At 25.7% G+C, this 22,556-nt stretch overlaps 1 protein-coding gene across 2 annotated transcripts in view; it reads left to right on the top strand.

The window, feature by feature from the left end:
• Positions 1–22,556, top strand: part of LOC111620492 (dopamine receptor 1-like) — a 91,565-nt gene that overhangs the window by 40,007 nt on the left and 29,002 nt on the right. Inside the window, exon 2 of one of the 2 annotated variants that reach the window (XM_023362411.1) lies at positions 16,602–16,903. In XM_023362411.1, the coding sequence (XP_023218179.1) occupies positions 16,856–16,903 (48 nt within the window). In that variant the 5' untranslated portion in view covers positions 16,602–16,855. Of the gene's footprint in view, positions 1–16,601; positions 16,904–22,116; positions 22,287–22,556 lie in introns of those variants that run through there. The other variant, XM_023362412.1, reaches the window with a different exon arrangement.

Genomic DNA, 22,556 nt, shown 5'->3' with positions numbered 1-22,556 from the left:
TTCTAAAATATTAAGATAAATATAAAGCGATTCACTTGAAAGAGTCTTAAATTATATGAATATTTATGAGGTGAAAAAAACAGTGAAACTTATAAAAAATTCCTCCAAGAGGCGATATAAAAGTTAATAATGGTCAACCGTAACAGAAGCGAAAATAGCAAATTAACTAAATTAAAGATAAGACTCAGTTTATATCTCAATTAATGTTGTACGTCTACAATATGAGATAGACTGCACTTTTATAAATAGCTTACTTTATTTACTTTTTTTACCTGTACGAGTTCAGTTGGAGTAAGATGATGAGAACAATTTCTCTTTTAAAAATTGCATCATAAATTGTAAAAGTAATAAGCAGACAATTATTAAATACGAAACTGTAATTTTTATTTTCTTATGGCAGAATTACAGCATCTAGAGCAATAAGATATTAACCAAAATTATAGTCAAAATATGCTTCTTTTTCTTACATTTTTACGATAATATAAAAGTAATTTCTTCTAAAATTTTATTAGGACAACACGTCTAAAAAATCATAAATTGGCTTTAATTTTTATCTCTACATTCTATAATTATTATTGAAAAATTAATTAATACACTGCAAATTATATTAATTTTAATGCTCGTGTTATTAAATAATATTGTTTTAATTAAAATTTCAGTATTATTACATAAGTTATATAAAGGATAATTAATCGATTTTAGGTGCGGCCATTTATATTGTTTTTAGTACCATGACGATTTTAAGCTAAGTATTTTATTTATGGCGTGAGATTTCTTATTTCATAAATCATAAATTTATAATTTACAAAAAAGAAAATACTGTACAACAATTTAAACATACTCAAGTATTACATTATTGGAAAGGATGAGTCAAAATGACAAGAAATAGATAAAAATTCAGCTTTTGGTCAAAAAACATCATACAATTAACTGAAATGAAAAAATCTAAATAAAATATTTTAATGAGATTTTATAAGTGCGTCATATATAGTGAGAAATCGTGTGTTAAGGCTTGGTTTCGCTCATCTTCGAAATTTTTATTAGATTATCTTAAATTATTTTGTAATATCAATCGATTTCTTTTTATTATAAATGTCGGGAATAAAAATCGTCTAGCGCGCGGTTTTCCCGCCTTTTTCTTGAACGACCGTTATCGCCATGGAAACGGCGATCAGAACGTTTTGAAAACTCGACCGCTGATTGGTTAAGAAACATCGGACGATCGGCGGACGTCTTATACAGCTGGTAGATGCTGATTGGTGGAGTTCAATGTAGCTTCAATCCTATAAAAGCAGTGAAGTTCTGGCGGGAAGTTTAGTTCGCTTTGGACTCGTAGAATGAACTCACGTTGACCTTAGTTGCCGGAGCTGTCTTAGAAGATCGTCTCATCTTGTAGTTGTAGACTTTGAATTCGTACGTCGCAAGGTGCTTTTCCGACGGACCTGTTGCAGGGGATCATTACTTTGAACTTTGTTAATATCTAATGTTTGTAATTCTTATATGTGAACTTTAATTGTAACTGTACATACGTTTTTGTTTAATATATATACAAGTTTTAAATACAACTGACTCTGAAGAAGTATTTTAATTTGACTATAAATTATATTTCGAGTCGTTTCATTTACTATATTTATTCAATTTATTTCAGCACTCTTAGTCTAGAAAAATATTCAAATTAGCTGCTTAAATGTATTCCGAAATTCATTCTATTTCAAAATCTAATAATGGCTAAGAGCAGACTTAATTCACTAATATTAAGTTTTATCAAATATTCTTTAATGAAAACTTTATTCCATTTCTTTCTATTAAAATTTAGATAGAATTTAATTGTGTGAACAAAAGAAAACAAAGTAATGTTAGTCAATTCAATCTACCAATCTACGATCTTTTACAATGAAAACTTTGATTTAACTTGTACTGTAATTTTATTGTGTTACATTGATAATAAAACAGTATTTTCATATGAATTCTGTATATCTTGGGGTAAATCAAACCGAACGAGCAATTATTTATTGTGACCATCCAGGCTGCACTTTTTAATCATATTTTTAATTTATTTAATTTAAAATATATGCTCTCCATTTCAAATTACTGATGGCATGCCCCTGTACATCATACTTTTCCTTTAACAATGAAGTGTTATCGGAATATATTTTTATACTAGCAGGTGGGCCCGGCGTTGCTCGGGCAAAAGTAACGATAACTAAGATAAAGATTATTACGTTACAGTCAACCTTATCCGTTTTCACAGAATGCAAGAATTGGGTCCCCTTGTTTCCAGACTAATTAGAGAATTTTTAGATGGGTCTAAAAATATGTTCGATTTCCCGCAAAAACGAAAAAAACTGCATCTGCGTATTGCACGTCGCTTTCTCTTAACAATTCCATTGTTACGTAACANAACTGTACATACGTTTTTGTTTAATATATATACAAGTTTTAAATACAACTGACTCTGAAGAAGTATTTTAATTTGACTATAAATTATATTTCGAGTCGTTTCATTTACTATATTTATTCAATTTATTTCAGCACTCTTAGTCTAGAAAAATATTCAAATTAGCTGCTTAAATGTATTCCGAAATTCATTCTATTTCAAAATCTAATAATGGCTAAGAGCAGACTTAATTCACTAATATTAAGTTTTATCAAATATTCTTTAATGAAAACTTTATTCCATTTCTTTCTATTAAAATTTAGATAGAATTTAATTGTGTGAACAAAAGAAAACAAAGTAATGTTAGTCAATTCAATCTACCAATCTACGATCTTTTACAATGAAAACTTTGATTTAACTTGTACTGTAATTTTATTGTGTTACATTGATAATAAAACAGTATTTTCATATGAATTCTGTATATCTTGGGGTAAATCAAACCGAACGAGCAATTATTTATTGTGACCATCCAGGCTGCACTTTTTAATCATATTTTTAATTTATTTAATTTAAAATATATGCTCTCCATTTCAAATTACTGATGGCATGCCCCTGTACATCATACTTTTCCTTTAACAATGAAGTGTTATCGGAATATATTTTTATACTAGCAGGTGGGCCCGGCGTTGCTCTGGCAAAAGTAACGATAACTAAGATAAAGATTATTACGTTACAGTCAACCTTATCCGTTTTCACAGAATGCAAGAATTGGGTCCCCTTGTTTCCAGACTAATTAGAGAATTTTTAGATGGTTCTAAAAATATGTTCGATTTCCCGCAAAAAAGAAAAAACTGCATCTGCGCCTGTAAATCTTGCACGTCGCTTTATCTTAACAATTCCATTGTTACTTAACACTTCCATTGTTGATGGAAGTGTTAAGCCTTGATCCTGTCTTTCTCCGCCCCCGGGGGGAATTTCGAAAAATCCATTGTTAGTGTGCGTTCTCGTGACGTACCCTAACTGTGTACCAAATTTCAACTTTCAACTCCTAACCGTTTGGGCTCTGCGTTTATTATTATTATTATCAACCCGTCTCGATTATATATTAGATTCTTCATTTATCAAAAAAAATTTTCTTTAAGATTTTTAATATTTTATAAGGCGAAATAAAAATTATATTGAAAAATTATTATCGAAAATAATTCTATAGAAGTGAAGACGTGAATCCAATAGACTAATTAACATGGCATTGACTGAAAATAGACTTTTTAGCTAAATTATTTTTAGAACAACTTAATTTTATTGAAGCAACGTAATCATTCTATTTAACCGGATTAAATTTCGAATTTTTAAAAATTTAATAAAATCAATAAAGAAGAGATGTATTTTAAGATAAAGCCAGATTTTTCCAAGATATCTAATAAATTAATTTTTAATTAAGTAATGAAATACACTGAATAAAAACAATGATGTAAGTCATTTCTTAATCTTTAATTAAAACGTATTAATTTTTTTAAATCAAGGCAACTCACTACGTTATTCACTATAAAAATTTTAATGGTATAAAATAAAGTTATAAAATTATATATATTATAATATAATACATTTACATGCTAAGGAAAGCGAAGTTTTCTGTAATTACCATTTGCGAAAAGGTAACAACTGCTGTTGGCATTTACTTATATTCAATGAAATTCTCATTGACTTATCCCTTGAGGATAGTTTAGAAAATTTAATTCTACTCTATAATTAAATTATATTTTCTTTTCGAAAATACTTAATATTGCATGTTTGTGACAATATAATATAATGTAAATTATGCCTTTAACCAACCTTCAGGAGAACGTCTACTAAAATCTGTAATACTAGATAAATTATTTATAAAGTTACATAAGTTTTATACAATAAAAATCTCTCAATTTAACGAATTTTTATTGTTATTTGTAATAAAATTAATTTAACGAACAATGAATTTACCTTTTCTAGCTTTTTATTTTTCAAGTATTTACACATCAGTTTATAATTTTTTAATAGTTTAATTTTCTCTTAAATTATTTACACTTTTATCATTTAATATAAATAATTTAAAGCGATTTAATAAAAATTAAAACTAAGTATAAAAATATAATTAATTCTTAAAACATAAATAGAATATTGCTATATTTTTCTGTTGGGAAATGTTTTTAAATTTTTCTAATATTAAATTGATTAAATATCTTTATATTACTATAAAATAAATTATTATTTTAAAATCCGATTTATAATATATAGCCTATATATTATTTTATGTATTTTAAATTGATATAAAAAAATAAATTAAGTATTAAAATATTTATCCAATAAACTTTTAAATTACAGAGAATTTAGAAATCTCAAATCCAATTATTGGAAAAAAAACTTAAATATATGTTTATTTAATGATGATTTATTTATGTTTATTTTAATGTTATATATGTGTATGTGTGTGTATTATAGGGGAGATCGGGGCAAGATCGGCATGTTAAGCTTTACTTAAATTTTGTGTAATAAATACTGCTGTAAACTGAAAAAAAAGCTTTGCATATTGTCTATTGGAATGTTACCTTACTATAGAACTGGTTAAAATCAGTTTGGAAATAAAAATAATTAAAATAATTACAACTTTACAAGAAGAGAGAAATTGACGAAGTTGCCCCGGGTATAGGGGCAAGATCGGCAACTTCTCTCTTTTTGTAAAGTTGTAATTATTTTAATTATTTTTATTAAAGTTGCCCCTGGTATAGGGGCAACAGTAATGGGGCAAGATAGGCACGTATATAAAATTATGTTATTAACAATGTATAAGTTGGAATTCACTATTAAAACAAAGAAATACAAATCCAACACCCATTTAATATTATTACAACGAAATGCAAGTTCAAAGACATATATACATGAATAACAAATGCAAACATGTTTTCATTTATCATCTGTTTGATTTTTATCCTTTGCTTCTAATGTGGCTTTATGTTGCCGATCTTACCCCGCTAGTCATGATTTCGAAACATTAAGTACAACCCTGAGAACAGAATGCCAAGCCACGATCTGGCCACGTGAATAAGTTGAAGTTACATCCTTCTAACAGGAAAAGTAACTTTCGTTATCATGGAATTATAACAAAACCTGCCAATTCAATATAAATGGAAAAAAAATATTATATGGAATTGAACGAAAATGAAAATTTGCTTGATAATTCAACTACGCTTGTTGGAGAACAATAAAAACACTACACTCAACAAGCCACCAATAAAACTCAACTGCCTAACCTATAACCAAAGTCTCCTTTTAATTTGTTTTTTAAAAAAAGCGCTTGACAAACTTGCCCCGCATGCCGAAGTTGCCCCGATCTCCCCTAATAATGATTAAGGTCAGAAATTAAAGAGCTTATATCATAAAAATCTTATATTTTAACTAGATTTTTTCAATGTATTATTTAATCCGAGGAATTCTTCTAGATATTAATACATAATCGACAATTTACTCGAATTATAATAATTAAATTTTTTTACTTATTAAATAGAGTAATTACCATATAAACAAGTACATTAAGAATTGAAATTTTTTAATTGTTTCTAAAACACAATTTCTACATATTAAGTTTCTTACATTTTTCTTAATTCTAAAACAAAATTATAAGATTTTCACGAGCTTTTAATGATTGTTAAAGATTATCAATACAATAATCAGCTGTATGACATTTTTTAATTGATATATATATATAACAGACCTATCGATTAAATGAATTAATCTAGAACTATTAATTTTTCTATTTCCAGTAAAGAAACATGTTCTATTTTTCTTTTGGACATAAAAATCCATTATAGAAATCAATATCTAAGAATATTTCCTTCTAGAGACAAAATATAATGTGTTTTCAGTAACAGAACAGTTCAGTTACAAGAATGTCAACAATCGAATATTTTCTGTCACGACCTGATGTCTTAAGTGAATCTGTTATATTTTGGCAACAAAAAAAAGTTGGATTGGTGTCTTATCAATGATTTTATTCCAATATCTAATGATATTTCTTTTTCATATAATTCGTATAAGTTATACTTTAAAATAGAAAAAGTAACTCTTAAAAATTCCAATAAAAATTAAAAATACTCAGGATGGAAATGCAGGTTTATTTAATAGTCAGGGCCGGATTTACACACAAGCTCAACAGTGCCTCACATTATGATTCTGCAGCTTAGGGCCTCACATCTAAACATGCGAGGCCCTAAGCTATAGACTGGGTCTCACGTATAGGCTTATAATGTTATAGCTTAAGGCTGGAGAGGAGGAACGTTGAAAAGGGTCTATTATATTATAGCTACAGGATGGAGAAAAGAAGAAGAATGCCTGCTATATTGTAGCCTAAAGCTGAAGGGGAGGAAGAGGACTTATTGTGTTTTAAGTTAAGACTGAAGAGGAGGAGGAGGAGGAGGAAGTGGGACTGTTATACTATAACTTAAGGACGAAGAAGGCCTATTATGTAATAGCTTAAGGCCAAAGTATAAATCCAGCCTTAATGGTAATGTTTTCTGAGAAAATAATAATATTTCACTAAATTAGTCAAACTTAACTCAATTTTTTTTATAATCTTACTTGTTTATAACGAAGGTAATTTTTACTTTTTATCATTATAGTTCCATCAACGATGGGCGATACGAACTCAATCGTGTAGCTAACCACAGGATTTTATTAATAAAAATTAAAATATTTAATACTTTATTATTACGTACTTGGTTACTCAAGCAAAATATTAAAATGAGCAAAATATTATTCTAGTAAATTTCAAATATTCTATACTTAATATTCTTATATCATCAACAATCGTAATATCTCTTCTGTGACAGAATTTTCAGTTGAATGATTTTCCGTTGAGTATATTATTTAAAATAGAAGATTCACAGCCGTTAAACAATGATAAATATTTAAATAGAATCTTTAGCTTTGTCAACTATTTGAATTTGAATAGTAAACTTTTCTCTCTTGCATTCTAAACTGTCAACTTTATTCCAGATAATTCAAAATTTACCCTTATCATAAACAATTTGAAAGTAAAAAGGATATAATTTTTATTAAATTTCATACTTAATACACATGAAATATTAATATTTTAATATCTTTAACAAGAAGATTATTATACTTAATTAAAAATAAGTTAAATAGATCAGAAAATAGATAGTTTTGTTAGGTAACAATCGGCTCTCGAGTTTATATTTCAAATGAATTTAAATAGGATTATCTTTAAAGTGTATCTCTTCATTCGATTCGAAGTTTTAAAATTTCTTTCTTTAGCAGTTGTTATAAGAATTAAAATTAATATTATCTGTGGAATAAATTAGATTAATCCGGATATTAATATTACATGCGCATAGGTGATACCTGCTGAGTGGTAAGTTGTGTTTTCTTGTCTAAGTTGCCATTTTAGTAGATGTTATCTTTGATACGATTAGAAGAGAGTTCTAGCAATAACAATAGAAGTTATGGGAACAGTTATAAGAAAAGAATAAAAGCTATTTCTCTTTTATATAACTAAGCGAAATGAAAAACTGTAGAGATAAGATTTTTATTGAAATTTTTTTATTCTACTTCTTTTAATATCTGTCTAGTAAAGTAATACATATAATGAATGTTGCTATCGATTTACGGATTTAAACATTTCTCTTCCTTTTATTTTTATTATTGTCTTACTTTGCAAAAATCCTGCCTTTTGGATGTTGTTTTGCAATAGTGTCTAAGCATTTCAGTCAATTGCTTTCAGCATACCAACAATCTTTCATTCTTCTTTCTCTAATCTTGTTCACAGTGGAAGGAATGTTGCGAGTAATTGTTGAAGATTTCTTGCTAGATTTGCAATCTCCGTAATCTCTACTTATCGAAAATAAACTATTAAGTAAAATTCCATTGGGTATATTTAGTCCGGCTACAAAAATACTTATTTCAATTTTTTATTGTAGATGCAACGTATTATTGTTTTATCCCGAATTTCTTTCAGATATAAATGATACGTCGTAGCCTGTACAAAAGTATTTGTTTTTATACAACCAATTCCGAGTTCAGAACGTCTACAAATTTTTAAAAAATGACAGGCATAACGCTGTTGTTATCAGGAAAAGTAAGATTTACAGGGGCAATACTAATTTGAAATTAAGAGCATATATTTTAAATTAATAATATGATTAAAAATTACAGCCCGACATTGTAAAGATGCCATAATGATTTTTGTTCATTTTATTTTTATAATATAATTTAAAATAATTAATAAATTCGTCTAACGGTACTTATTAATTTCATTAAAATTTTGAAACCGTTCGGCTAAAGTAAGCTATAAATTTATTTAATGATAATTAATATTCTTTTTATATAACCATACTAATTCAAGTTAATTTTTCTTCCAGACATTTTAATGCTTAAATGACTTCATTTCTTACAGAGAAGAGTTCATTATCCTAAATTAATTTCAAAGAGAAATGCTGATTTAAAAAAAATCAATTTATTTTCTCTTTCCTGTAAGAAATGGAAATGAGAACACGAAAAAAAAAATCTAAATTAACTCTTAAGGTTTAAAATACGATAAAAAAATAAACAACTCGTCTTTTATATTTTAGAAAATTCTTACGTAATTTTTATTTTTTGACAGGTTTTTTTAATAGTTGATAATCTAAAGAAGCCTTAGAATAAGATTATCTTCTGCATCGTTTTCTTGTCTACATTATATATTTCTCAACAAGAGTTTTAGTGATATATCACTTGGTTACAGAAGTGTGTTGGCATTGATAAAATACCTCACTAAATTTAAGAGAAAATAAAAATTATAACTCTCAATTCTAACATGATAAACTGTCTTGAAAGTATACTAAAATAAGACTTTACTACACGGAAATTTTTAATAATATTTAAGTAAATTCTTTATAAAATTTATATTATAAAAAAATAAATAAATGCGAATTAAGATTACTAAAATTTTCTTATTAGTTAATGTTAATTTCTAGGCAAAAAAATTGTAGACCTATAAATTTTTACTGTCGTCTGTCTGTCTGTCTCCTTCCTTTATCTCGAGAACGATGTTAAAAAATGAAAGTCGAGACCAGATATGGGAAACTTAATGGTAGGAGGCCAAGATTAAGTATATACTAACGTCCGGTCTAGATCGGAAATCATGTGATTTTAATTCAAACATTTTCCCCTACACGGAGTTAAATAGATGGCCTGTACAATTCTATTGTTATCAGGAAAAGTGTAATGCACAGGGGCTACTAATTTGAGATCGAGAGCATATATTTTAAATGAAATAAGTTAAAAAATGATTAAAAATTGCAGTCCAGCATTATGACAATGTTGCAATAATTTTTGCTCGTTTTGTTTATTTTTTCAAATTAAATTTTTTTTATTATTTATTATAATTGACCATTTATATTATGATTATTTAAAAAAATTTTTTTCGAATTTTTACAACATAATTCAGACTGAACTAAAAAAGATGTTACATTCGATCTGTAGTTGATAATTTCTCCTTTTATGTTTGTGTATATTACAATACAGCAATACAAAAAATAGGAACGTTATCGATTGTTTATATCTTTTGAGCATTGCTACAAACCTGTCTTTTTTCACATTAGGCAGGACAGGTGTCAAAAGCAGAGTGCACCTCATCCTCCCTTCTGACAAGATCTACCCTTCACACGACAGAAGGCGTGTTTCTTTGGATTTTCGATCACGTTGTGGAAAGAAGTAAGACGTGATTAAGAAATAAATTAGTCTTTTCGGGTTAAAGAACTAATTGAAATTCCCTCGAAAGCATTAAAACTTCTCAATCATCAATACTCCTAAGTGGAATGACTCCTTACAATCTTTTAATTTATATGCAAAATATAAACCAACCATTCTTATACAAATTCTTACAAAAATATGTCTCATATTAATTTCTTTATTAAAAAACAATTTGCTTAATTACGATTAAGCGAATAATATGCAATTACTTTGTTATTTTATTTTCATTGCATAGTTTTATAGACATAAAACTTACAGGGTGGAAATAATCGATTTTCAAGACAAACTAATGATGTTTGGCTTCAATAGGAATAAAAATACAGCAATTTCAATATCAAACCGGGATCTTTTATGTCCCTCCGACCATTTGTACACTAATCTTTGTCTGTTGTTATTCTTTAAACATCTTACCTCTAATTGGGTCATTAAAAATAATTTAGATTATAACATTCAGTTTAGATTCTTCTTTTATTTCTTTCTATTTATAAAAGTGTCTTTTTCCAATTTATTTTATTTTTATAAACACCTGAATATACGTATTAAATACCTCGACTTTCATTTGTTTCTTTATATAAAACACAATATAATAATAATATAAATTACTTTTACCTCGTAAAGTAATGATAATCATATATTGTACTTTTTCTCGTGTTATAAGTAACAAGGCGCTTAATCTATCACTATCAATTGTTTTATTTATAAGATATATGGATAATTAACACAAGAATACATAATAATTTTCCACAATTATTACATTTAATTGTTTAATTTAATTTCTCATCTTTTCTTCTGCCCACTTGGCCAATTACACAGAAGATTAATCAAATTCCTCTGAAGGGTGAAGCGGTTATAAAATTAAAAAGTTTTGTCATAAAACGGAAAGATAACCGTAAAAACCGAATATAAAATGTGTTATTCTTCTGTTACGTACAATTAAAGATAAGTTTTAAACTCATGTAGAAAGAGAGAATTAAATCTTAGTGCCTCGTTAAAAAACTCTCTTGCCATTTAAACTGTAATTATTTTTTACGCTTTCTTTTTAGTCTTGAAATTCTAACTTTAGTTTGGATATATTCCAATTCTTGACATTGATGTATTATTTGATCCATTGGGCAACAGATGGATCAGATTAAATCTGAAAAATTCTTGTTTAAATTCTATATGAGGTGGGAGAAACTATTATGAAACAGTTTAGCAAATAGCGCAACATTAAATTCGATACGTTACCTTTTACTACCTTCATACAATTTCTTAAACTAGTAAATTGACTTGTAAAACAATTTCTTTTGATTATTTTAAGATATTTCGTACATTATTTTTCTAAAATTTATATAAGAAAGATTAATCAGAAAAGTAAATCACCATTGGATAAATACATCAATAATCTGACACGAGTAATAAGGATAAAATGTAAACTGTTTTAAAAATATATACATAATTTTCTGTGAAAAAAAATATTTAGCCTAGGGATATTATAAATTCTAAGATGCATGTTTGGCAAGAGCACTTAAATTTATAACTTCAAATTGAATTAATTGTAAAGATTCTGTTCCTAAAATCAACACAAAAAATTTGTTTTGGAAAGACTCTGATATATAATTTCCTAACTCAATTACTGATTAGAAATTTACAAGCGAAATCTTAATGAATCAAGTTAAAAGGTTCTTTTATCTTGTAAGGTATATTAACGATTTTAATGAATGGAAATTACTACAGTAATAATATATATTTTTTTTTGTTGGAAACAATAAAAAAATAGTTGACTTGCAGTTGTAATTTCAAACCAAGAAAGCCATTATGACAAGAAAGACGTTTTTACGCTCCACTTGCCAACTGTCCCATTGCATTTCTCCAACGAATCTATAAGAGAATGGTTGTTAGCATGACATTCTTCATGACTTCAGACAAGGAAATGGAAGTTAGAATTACGTCTTTAAGGCGCCTTCTTCTTCTTCAATTGCGTTAAAAAATGAAGAATATTTTACATCCTTATGATAACTTTGCTGGTAACTCAAACAGTCATTTCGACAGATTTTTCTTTCAACCAAATCGAAATCTTTCTAAGATGGAAAAACCACTTTCACTTAATAAAAACTCATTTCAAATATTTATTTTTCTATATAAACTTTCAAACGTGCCCAAATGTAATTTTTCTTTTAAAATTTAACTCGATATTTTTATAAATTTTATAAAACTTATTATTTTTTTTTATTTTTATTTTATAAAACGTTTTGAACACCATTAAATATTATTCAACACATTCGTGTTTTTATAAAATTCTATTTACTACAAAGTATTTATTTATAAAAAAATTTTATAAGCAATTTATCATAAAAAAAATTTAAACTATTATCAACGAACAATTATTTATTGTGACATTGTCACAATGCCGAGCTTCAATTTATTTAATTTAAAATATATGCTCTCCATCTCAAATTAGTAATGGCTTTCCCCAGTATATCATACTTTTCCTTTAACGATAGAGTCGTGTCGGTCATCTATTTAACTCTGTTGTAGAGAAAGTTTTGAATTGAAATAACCTGACATCCAATTTACACCGGATGTTCGTATACAGTTAATTGGGTCTTCCAATTCCTAAACTTTCCATATCTGGTCTTGACTTTTAGCTATCTAACTCCATTCTCGAGATTATGGAAGGACAGACGGACGGACAGACGGACGATAATAGGAACTTATGTCTACAAATTTTTCAAATTGCACTCAAATTATTTATAAAACTTTGCCACAAAAATCACTTATAAACTTAAATTATCAACTGTATTATAAAGTAGACTCTAGTGTATTATTTTATTGTTCACTAGTAGAAATTCTTAATAACTTCTTCAATTTTTCAAAAAACTGTTGGTCAGCAGATTTTGATAACATTTCTTTTTATCTTTTTACGGCGATTTTATTTCTTCAGAATATTCCTTTCTCACATCATTTTTTCTCAATTGATCTCTTTCCATTTCGTTTTTTGATCTCGCTCTTCTTCTATTGCTTTTAAAATATACTAAAAGAGAATAAGAATAAACATTTAAAAGAAGTCTAAAATTAAATTTTAAATAAATAGTTATGCTTAAAATAACCGTTTCTTATTATTTATTTATTTATTTTTTAATTATAAATTTATGTAGAAAATAAAATCTTCCATGTTTTGTTGATCTTTTGGTACAAGTTCAACGATAAATAATTCAGAATAAATCAAAAATATATTATTTAAAGATAATAATATAACATAAAAATCTTTATTTATTCATGGAAAACTAACGGCAATTTAAATTATTGAATTATTTATAACAGAATTTACATATAAACCCAAATATACAAGTTAATTAATAATAATTTTTACATTAAATATTTAAGTTTTAAAAGTATTTTTATAAAAATATCGATTTATTTTCTTGTATTTTATCATTCTAAATAACACTGGATATAAATATTTAAAATAATATATATATAAAGACAAAAATAAAATTTGTTTTCGTCTTGAAAGAAACGTCATATAAGATTATAATATTTATTAAAAACTGGAAAAAATCTAAACATTTAATAATAATCGATCGATACTTCAACACTTTTCAATGAGTTTTCAAGTGAGATTTCATTACAAAGGGTTAAATGTTTTTGATAAAATTTGACCTAATTAACCAGAATATTAATCTTATCTTAATGAAACGATGATATATTAATTAATATTTATAATAAATTCAAAAAATCTAAATTTATATTTGAATTACTTACCATTTTCGTATTTATATTATAAACACATTCCATAATTAAAGAGAACATAAAAGATATTTTTGTAATTAGTGCAAAATTTTATACTAATTAAATTCAATTTCAAAATTGCCTTAAGCTTTACTTAATTATAAGCTTTCAATGTTGTGATTTATTTTTAACTTTTAAGCAATAATTTATAAATATAAAAATATAAATTTTAAATGTAACGCTGTAAAATAACACAAATAAATAATTTTAGAATGTGCTCCAAAATACATTTTCATGCATAAAATTATAGTCGAATTTCGATTTAGCGCCAGTGTTTGACGCTGAATTGGTGCTAAATCGAAGTAGCTCAAGATAAAAATTTCGTGTAATAAGTTTAAGTTTAGGGATTTGAAAATCACGTGTTTTGTGTCCAAATGAGGATTGGAACCAAAAAAAATCGTAAATTTTCCATTTAACATTTATAAGGATCTCGTTTACCAATAATCGTTGGCGTTTTACGAGGTGAAACTAATTAGGACAACGCTATGTCGAGGCTTGACTGTATGTATTAATAAAATTATTTGTGTTTAATGTGTATAAACTCGTCATACATGCATGTCTAAGTTTCAAAGACCTCTAAACAACACGTACACAGTGGCCCTCTGTGAGCCTTTTTATGGATACTCAGGTAGCGATTTTAAGGGCACTCTATGGAATTGTCTGATGTATTGTATTGTATGAAAATATAATACATTCGATTCTCATTCTCGAAGATTTCTAACTCTTAAATTATAACACAATACCTTTACATAAACAATACATTTGTATTGTTTATGTAAATTGTTGAAATTTGATAATATCCTTAACATCTATACATTTATCATGTAGAAAATAATACACAATTATTTGTGATTATTTAGTTATTATTGAACTTTCGGCTGTACGAAAATAATTTCTTAACATTAAGCAAATATTTTGTTTATTTGCATTACCTACATATTTATCTTTTCATTTTAATTAATAATAATTAGGCTAAAGTATTATATTTAACTTTAAAAAATATAAACTTTATCATACTATAAACTAAATATAAATATACATTTTAATTAATCATTTATTCTTGATACTTAATTTAACATTGCTGCTTCACTTTTAATTAAAATTAAAAAAAAAAACAACTTTCTTTCAAGTATAAAGAAGAACGTAATTAACAAGCTACATTTTTGAAGATATTTAATTTTAATTTTACACTGTTGAATTAACTAATATAAAGGGGAGAAGTGGAATAGAAATCAGTCTAAGAAGCTCGTGGAATATTTTCTTCAGCCTTATATTCCAAGAGGCTCGTGACAGGTGTAAGACACAGAGTATAACCTTACAATAGCTTATGTTGTCCATACCAGCTTGAAGGTGATGAAGATTTATTGAATCATCTACTGTACCACGTTAAGAATAATCTGCTTGAAAAATTTCGATAAATTGATTCATAATCATCTTTCAAATATTATAAATCTCAAAAGAAAATAAAATAAGAAAAAGTTTAAAATTTAATTATATTTAACTTATGTAGTTTAATTTAATTATTCGGATAATAGGATTTCTTTCTTTTATTTCTTGCACTCTGTTTTTATCTTATTCGAATATTTAAATCCATGTAGGCCTAAATATTTTTAAAATTCTTCTAAAATATGGTTAAGTAAATTTCTCCTACGAATGTTTATACATTTTTCAATATTAATTTTGTTTTTTTTTATACAACTGCTTTAATAAATGTAATCTTATAATACTTTAAAAAATGAAATCGTGGAAATTAAATTCGTCCGCGAATTTCTTTTCCTATTATTTTAATTATCTAAAACACGAGGAAAAAATTCAAGAATTAATCTAGAATATACGACAATCAATACAATTAAATGCTCAATAATTATTTTTTATCCTAATAATTTTAAAGGAAGCTTAATTATTTTTTGTTCTTTGACTTGGATATAATTCATATAAGATCGATTAATTATTTATTGTGACTGGTCACAATGCCGCTGAGCTGCAAATTTTTAATCATATTTTTAATTTATTTAATTTAAAATATATGCTCTCCACCTCAAATTAGTAGTGGCTTGCCCCTGTACTTCATATTTTTCATTTAACATTAGAGTCGTGCCTTTCATATATCCAACACTTTGAATTGAAATATCGTGACTTCCGGTTTGCACCGGACGTTCGTATACAGTTAATTGGGCCTTCTAACTCTTTATCTCTCGATATCTGGTTTCGTCTTTTATCTACCTAACTCCATTCTCGAGATTAAGGAAAGACAGACGGACAGTCAGTGGGAATTTATGTCTACAATTTTTTCAAATTGCAGCTCAATAAATAACAGCGCATACATCCACAAATTGTATATTTTAAATCATATAAATATTTCTAATTTATATATATATATATATAACTTCTTTTTTAGACCGATTCGATAAATAATAAATCGATAAATTTAGGATCAAAAAATTGTATAAGGCTCTAAAACTATGCGAGTGTTATCTTAAATTTAACCTTTGAACCGATTGTTAATTGATACGTTGACTGCTACATAACAGATACATACTTTATAAATAGTTTTAATGTCCCGATTTAATTTTGTAGTTATATAGAAATAAATAATTGAGAAAAATTTATGAACATTTTTACCTATACCGTACAAACATTCAATATCTAATTGAATCTACACACTTTTCTTAAGGAAATCTACCGATGTGCACCTTCAACATCATCAGCTGTTCGGCTATATTTGTCAGTGCGCAGAATGGACGGCGCAAACACGCACACTGCCACCTTCAGCACAACTATATTGCTAGGAGAACGTAGTGTGACGATCAGACAGTTAGGGGGGAATATGGAGAGAAGACTCATCTGCCCACTTTGCTGAATAAAGAATAAAAAGTAAATATATTATCTCACCTTTGGTGAGATATATTTGTGTTATCTGGTGCTCTTATGGACTCGCTAAAACTGACTTCACAACAAGGAACTTGGTTAAATGTGGTAAGTACACCTTTATAACTTTTTAACTGTCATAAAACTTATTAAATTCTACTTTAACTTATCTATATATATATATAAATTATGAAAAATTATGTCTTCTACTTATATAAAGAAATTGTGTCAATACATTATTGATTTATAATAGTAGAATATATAAAAAAATAAATAATAAATTTTAACGTATAAATAAATTATACATAAAAAATTAACCTATATATTAATATATTATTTTTTAAAATTTATCAACTTTGATTGATAGTAAAAATTGATACAGTGAAAGGTGATATGTGAATAAAATTGTTGTTTGTCTATTTATTAAGCAAATATTGCATTAATTCGATACGTTAAATCCTACTTCGATCGACACTTAATCAACTTTGCCATACATAAGTAAATTATAAAGAAAAATCACTAGAGAAATTCATTATAATTACGTAAGTAGACGTGACAAATATTAAGTGGGTTAGGATGCGGATCGAGAGTTGAATATAAATAATATTAAATTGCAGATAAAATAATATTTATGTCAATTAAAATATAACTTATAATTTACACTAAATTATATACATATATACATATATATATTTATTTATTTAAATGAGTAATTGCCTAGTAACAATCGCGTATATAAGTGCACTATCGCATGCAAAGAGATTGCGATATGATGGAGCCTTTGTATCATTGCTTAAGAGTTATAAAAATCGCTTAGCAAAATTCCAACGTAATAAATTCTAATTTCCTATTTTTATTTATGCAAAGTTTCTTTGTGTAAAGTTTCGTATGTCAGTTTGAAGAGAATAGTTGCACAGTCATCATTTGTTTAATAAAGTCATGATATTTATAGATGAATGTTGAGTATGTTATACTGTGCTTTTATATTTTATAAATTAAATATTGTTAGAATATTTTTAAAAATGTTAATTTTTTTCGAATATTAAGCACCGTTTTGCTTTAATAATAGCAAAATAGTAGAGTTAATTTTTACTTGAATGTAAGAATTGTTTAATAATTATTAAATTCAAAAATTCCTTTAAAAGTTTTAACATTTTTCTACACTTTTGGGGGAGGGAGTTTAACGTTTTCACGTGAGAATTTTTCATACAAATTTTTTTTTATATTTCAGAAAATATATTTATATCTTTTTTTCATATATTTTTGCAATTGTGGCAAGAATTTCAATGAGATTTTGATATATTTTCTCTTATTTTCTTCAAATTGTGACAGTAAAGTTCGTGTCTTTGTATAGTAAAATTTGGTCGTTTCAATTGAATATGACGAGCCAAACACCCGTTGGAATTAAATGACGAATATAATTTTCATCGATCGAAACAAAACCCCACGAAAGGTCAATATACATAACATTACTTACTTTTTATTATTATTTTTTTATATCTAAAAAAATAAAATAAAATATTAAAATATTTAATCGTTAATCATAAAGAAACTTGATGTTTACTCCAAATAAAAATTACTCTGGTCATTACCCAATTTTACGTGTAGTTAAAAATGATTGATTAACAGCTTCTAAGATCATAAATTTTTAATAAACTTTTTTTAAAAAAAAAAAATTATAAATTTATATAATCTTTATAAAGTTTGTATAATAAAATTTTAAAAATTCTTTAGAAAAATGTAGTCATATTTTATTATTGAATTTATCGTTTGAAAGGCATATTTTATTGACAAAAAATATTTAATATCTATAAAAAAATTACGTTTTAAAGTCTATAATTGTAATTAAGTATCAGTATTATAGTTTAAAACTACAACTTTTAAGATAATAAATAGATTTTTATTAATGTGTTTAATTATTCTCGTAATAAATAATATATAATTTTTTTTAAATCTTAAAATATTAAATTTTTTAAGTAAAATATTGATAAATCTTTGTAATTTGAGAATCTGCTAAGTTTTTTTCTAATGTTTGCACTATGAACAGATTAGAAAAAGGGAGTATGAGAGTCAAACACCCCGTTTTTTGCTTGTGAAAAGAGGAAAAAAAATTTGTATTCTTTCCCTATAAAAATAAAGGAATAATTAATATTTACTTAATTAAAATTAGATTTAAATTAGATATTGTATAATAAATTCGTTCTTTTATTGTATTATATAATTAAACAAATATATATTCTATGATTTAATGTCGCATATTCTTGAATATAAATATTTTAAAGAATTTAGTTGAAATGTTTAAAATTCTAAATATTGAACTGTTATGAACACATTCATCACGAATATTTGTTACCGAATTTAATATCTAGATTGGAAATTATGCTTTACATCTCTAATTTTACATAAATATCTGCATTAATGGTTTATTTAACCGAAAACTTTTGCATATATTTTAATAAATGCATTATATATAAGGTTAATTTTACGTTTGTAATTATATTTAAGTAATTATTTTTTAATTACATTATCTACTACTCTATAGCACATCTAAGCATCTATATTCGTAGAAAATTTCTCGAATTTGGCAATAAAATTATTCATAGAATTTTTCTGTATTGAAAATTGTATACAGTAGACATATAACTTATTAGTTTAATTTTTCTCGTTTTAACCTGTAAACAAGGATGCAAACTGGAAAACAATTCCGAGTAGTCAGCTGTTTTATCTCTCCTTTTTTGTTAGAATTTGTTTTAAAAAAAAAAAAAAAACTATTTTGTTAGGTAATTTTATATTTAAAATTATATTTAGAATCATGCTATATATATTTAAAGATCAGTCGAAAAAATAGGGATTACTGCGAATAAACAAGACAGTAAGTGATCTGGCAAATCTATGTCAGTCGCCACCTGTTTTAACTTATTAATCTTCGTATGGTTGTTTTTCTCTATAAATTATTCGTCACTTCCAATTACTGTTAAAAGATAGCCGAGTTTAATCTCTGGCAATCTGATCTATATGCTGTCAATTTTTAATATCAATGAACTTTCGATGATCATTGCGAAATTCTTTATCTTTGCTGCCTCTTACAATCATTTCTCCTGAAAAATCCACAACCAGAACTTAATTTATTACAAATTACTCTTTGTAAATAACCTTCAAATTGGATTATACCATTCAATTATTTAAAGATTTTTATGTTTACTTTCCTTATTATATAATTGGAAAATATATCAGTTTTTAAAATTCGTGTATTGTTATCGTTCATTTATCATCATTAATTACTTTTATTACTAATATAATTTATATTAATAAATTAATTTCATTTTAATTTTTATCACTTGATAAAATACAATTATCTGATTAGATAAATATAAATTTCAAATATTTTAATAATGATTTCGTTTATTTGTTCGAGCTTATAATTATCTAAAAGTCTTGATTTTTTTTGTTGATTTATTACTTATTATTAATTTATTTCAATAAACACGTTAAATAAATTAATATCAATTATTTCCAAGGTGATAAGTTAAATATTAAGATACAAAATTCTCCTTTATATGTTTAAACAGTGATAAATGTGAAGTAAACAACTTAAATTTTAACCTTGAAATCACCATTTTAACTCATTTGTCTAGCAATTTTAATGGTCTATTCCTTCCACGAATATGATGATACATTTCCTAAATATATACAGAAATTTTGGTGTAAATCAATACGAACCCTCTATTAATGTAGAATAGATGTTCCACATTTACTATATTTTAGGTTATATATTTATATTAAATACATATATTTAAACAATTTAATCTATAAATCTTCAGGGAAAAAATTATGGAATTAGAATCTTTCCACGACCTTTAACCCAGAACAAGGAAATAAATTAAGAAATTTAATCAAAGTTCAAGATACATTATCTCATCTAAAGTATATTTTCGATAAACATTTTTTTGTTTCAAGTCAACAGATGTACTTTGATTTGTTAATAACTTATTATATTTTTTTGGGAGGGAAAATTTTTTATCAATTATTCTAAGAATTATTTTTGTACGTAATTATCCCATTAAAGGCAAGAAAAATATTTGCTAATAATTGATAAAATTTCTATGTGGCGTGTAACTTTTCCATAAGTTTAATGCATTAATTTATATGATTGAAGAAGTAACCAGAAAAAAAATGTGGATAGGCAAGGCTTTTTTCTGTTTGATGTAGCCATTATTGTGACCAAAGAACTTACATAAAAAAAAGGGAATTTCTGCCGAAATATGATGGGAATTGAAAGATTGGCAATTGGCACTTAGCTTTTAGCAGTTATATATACCTAAATATAACGGTTACAGAATTTCATAGGATGTTTACCATGCAATACTTATGCACTATGAGCAAGAATTACTACATAAATATATCTTTGTTGGATGTTTTTCCATGATATCGAAATTCGTTAATATTTTATGAAGTAAAAAACGATGTAAATGCATTTAAACAGGGAAAAAAACACGAGCAATTCTTTATTATACTGTTGCAAGGATAATTGGATTGATGGAAATATTTGGAATTTTTCCGATAATCCATTCGAATTTCCTTTACTTATTAAAATAAATTCATTTCTAATAAGAACAATTTATTAATAAAATATTTATTATTGTTTTCGAATCAATTAAAATTAACTATTTTAAAATTAATAAGTAACAAAAATTTTATTATGGTTTAAAAAAGTATAAAAAGTAATTTAATTTCCAAAATAAATAAGTTTAATTTAATTATTTTTATTTTATTTTTTCCTTTTTTTTAGATTCGATTTTTATTTTTATTTTTACTTTTTTTTTTTGAAATAACAATTTAATGAATAAAACAGAATTTTATTTTTTAAACGAATTTTGTATGCAAAATTAGAGGCTAATCCTTCTTTAGAAGTATTTAATCTAGCAATTGTGTGGACATTTAGGTTATAAAAATATTGTATAATCCTATCAAAGAGTTAAATCAACTCGTCAAGTAAAATAAAAATCGGATTAAAATTTGAATTAAATGTCCGACCGGAATAAACCGTTAATTCTATCTCAAACATTCTTTTAGTAAACTCAATCTAAGAGCAAACAAATTCTATACAAACACAACTCTATAGAATCACATAGGGGTTGGGCATTTGCTGTGTTAAATTCAATTTCTTTCACCAATTTTTCGTATTTGTTATATAAAATCTTTCGTAAAAAAATCTTTAAAAATAAACATTTAATTACATAAATTGATAAATTTAATATTTAAAATATTTTAATACAAAGTTAACTTTTTAAGCTACGCCTTCCTCTGTTTAGGGATATTTCCTGGAAATATTTCTGACTAGGTGCATTATTTCCGGATATATTTTTATCAGTTAGCAAAAGCTTTAATTATGCTTGCATGCACAGTATATGTACATATTCTGTCTAGGATTTAACCTATTTTCAGCAGTGACATTTAGATAACAGCATTGAATATCAAGTAAAATAAAAATGTAAGTTTTACGAATATAAATTTTATAAGTGTCTCTTTTACTTGCATATATTATAATACAAAATTAAGTTTATTTCATCCGGAAAATATATTTAACGCGTAAAATATGGAGCCAAATGTGTGTAATCTTAAACAAATGATACATTAAATACAGGGGTTATAGTTGTGAATCTGAGAAATACAGATATTTAACGTTTATTATTATTTCGTATTCCTTATTTGTGATTTAGTTTATGCATAAAAATACATCTTTTCTTCTATTTTTTTTATC

The sequence above is a fragment of the Centruroides sculpturatus genome, unplaced genomic scaffold (assembly GCF_000671375.1).
Source record: "Centruroides sculpturatus isolate CEXI.00-Female unplaced genomic scaffold, Cexi_2.0 scaffold28, whole genome shotgun sequence".
Classification (NCBI taxonomy): domain Eukaryota; kingdom Metazoa; phylum Arthropoda; class Arachnida; order Scorpiones; family Buthidae; genus Centruroides; species Centruroides sculpturatus.
This window is presented reverse-complemented; position numbering and strand designations above follow the sequence as displayed.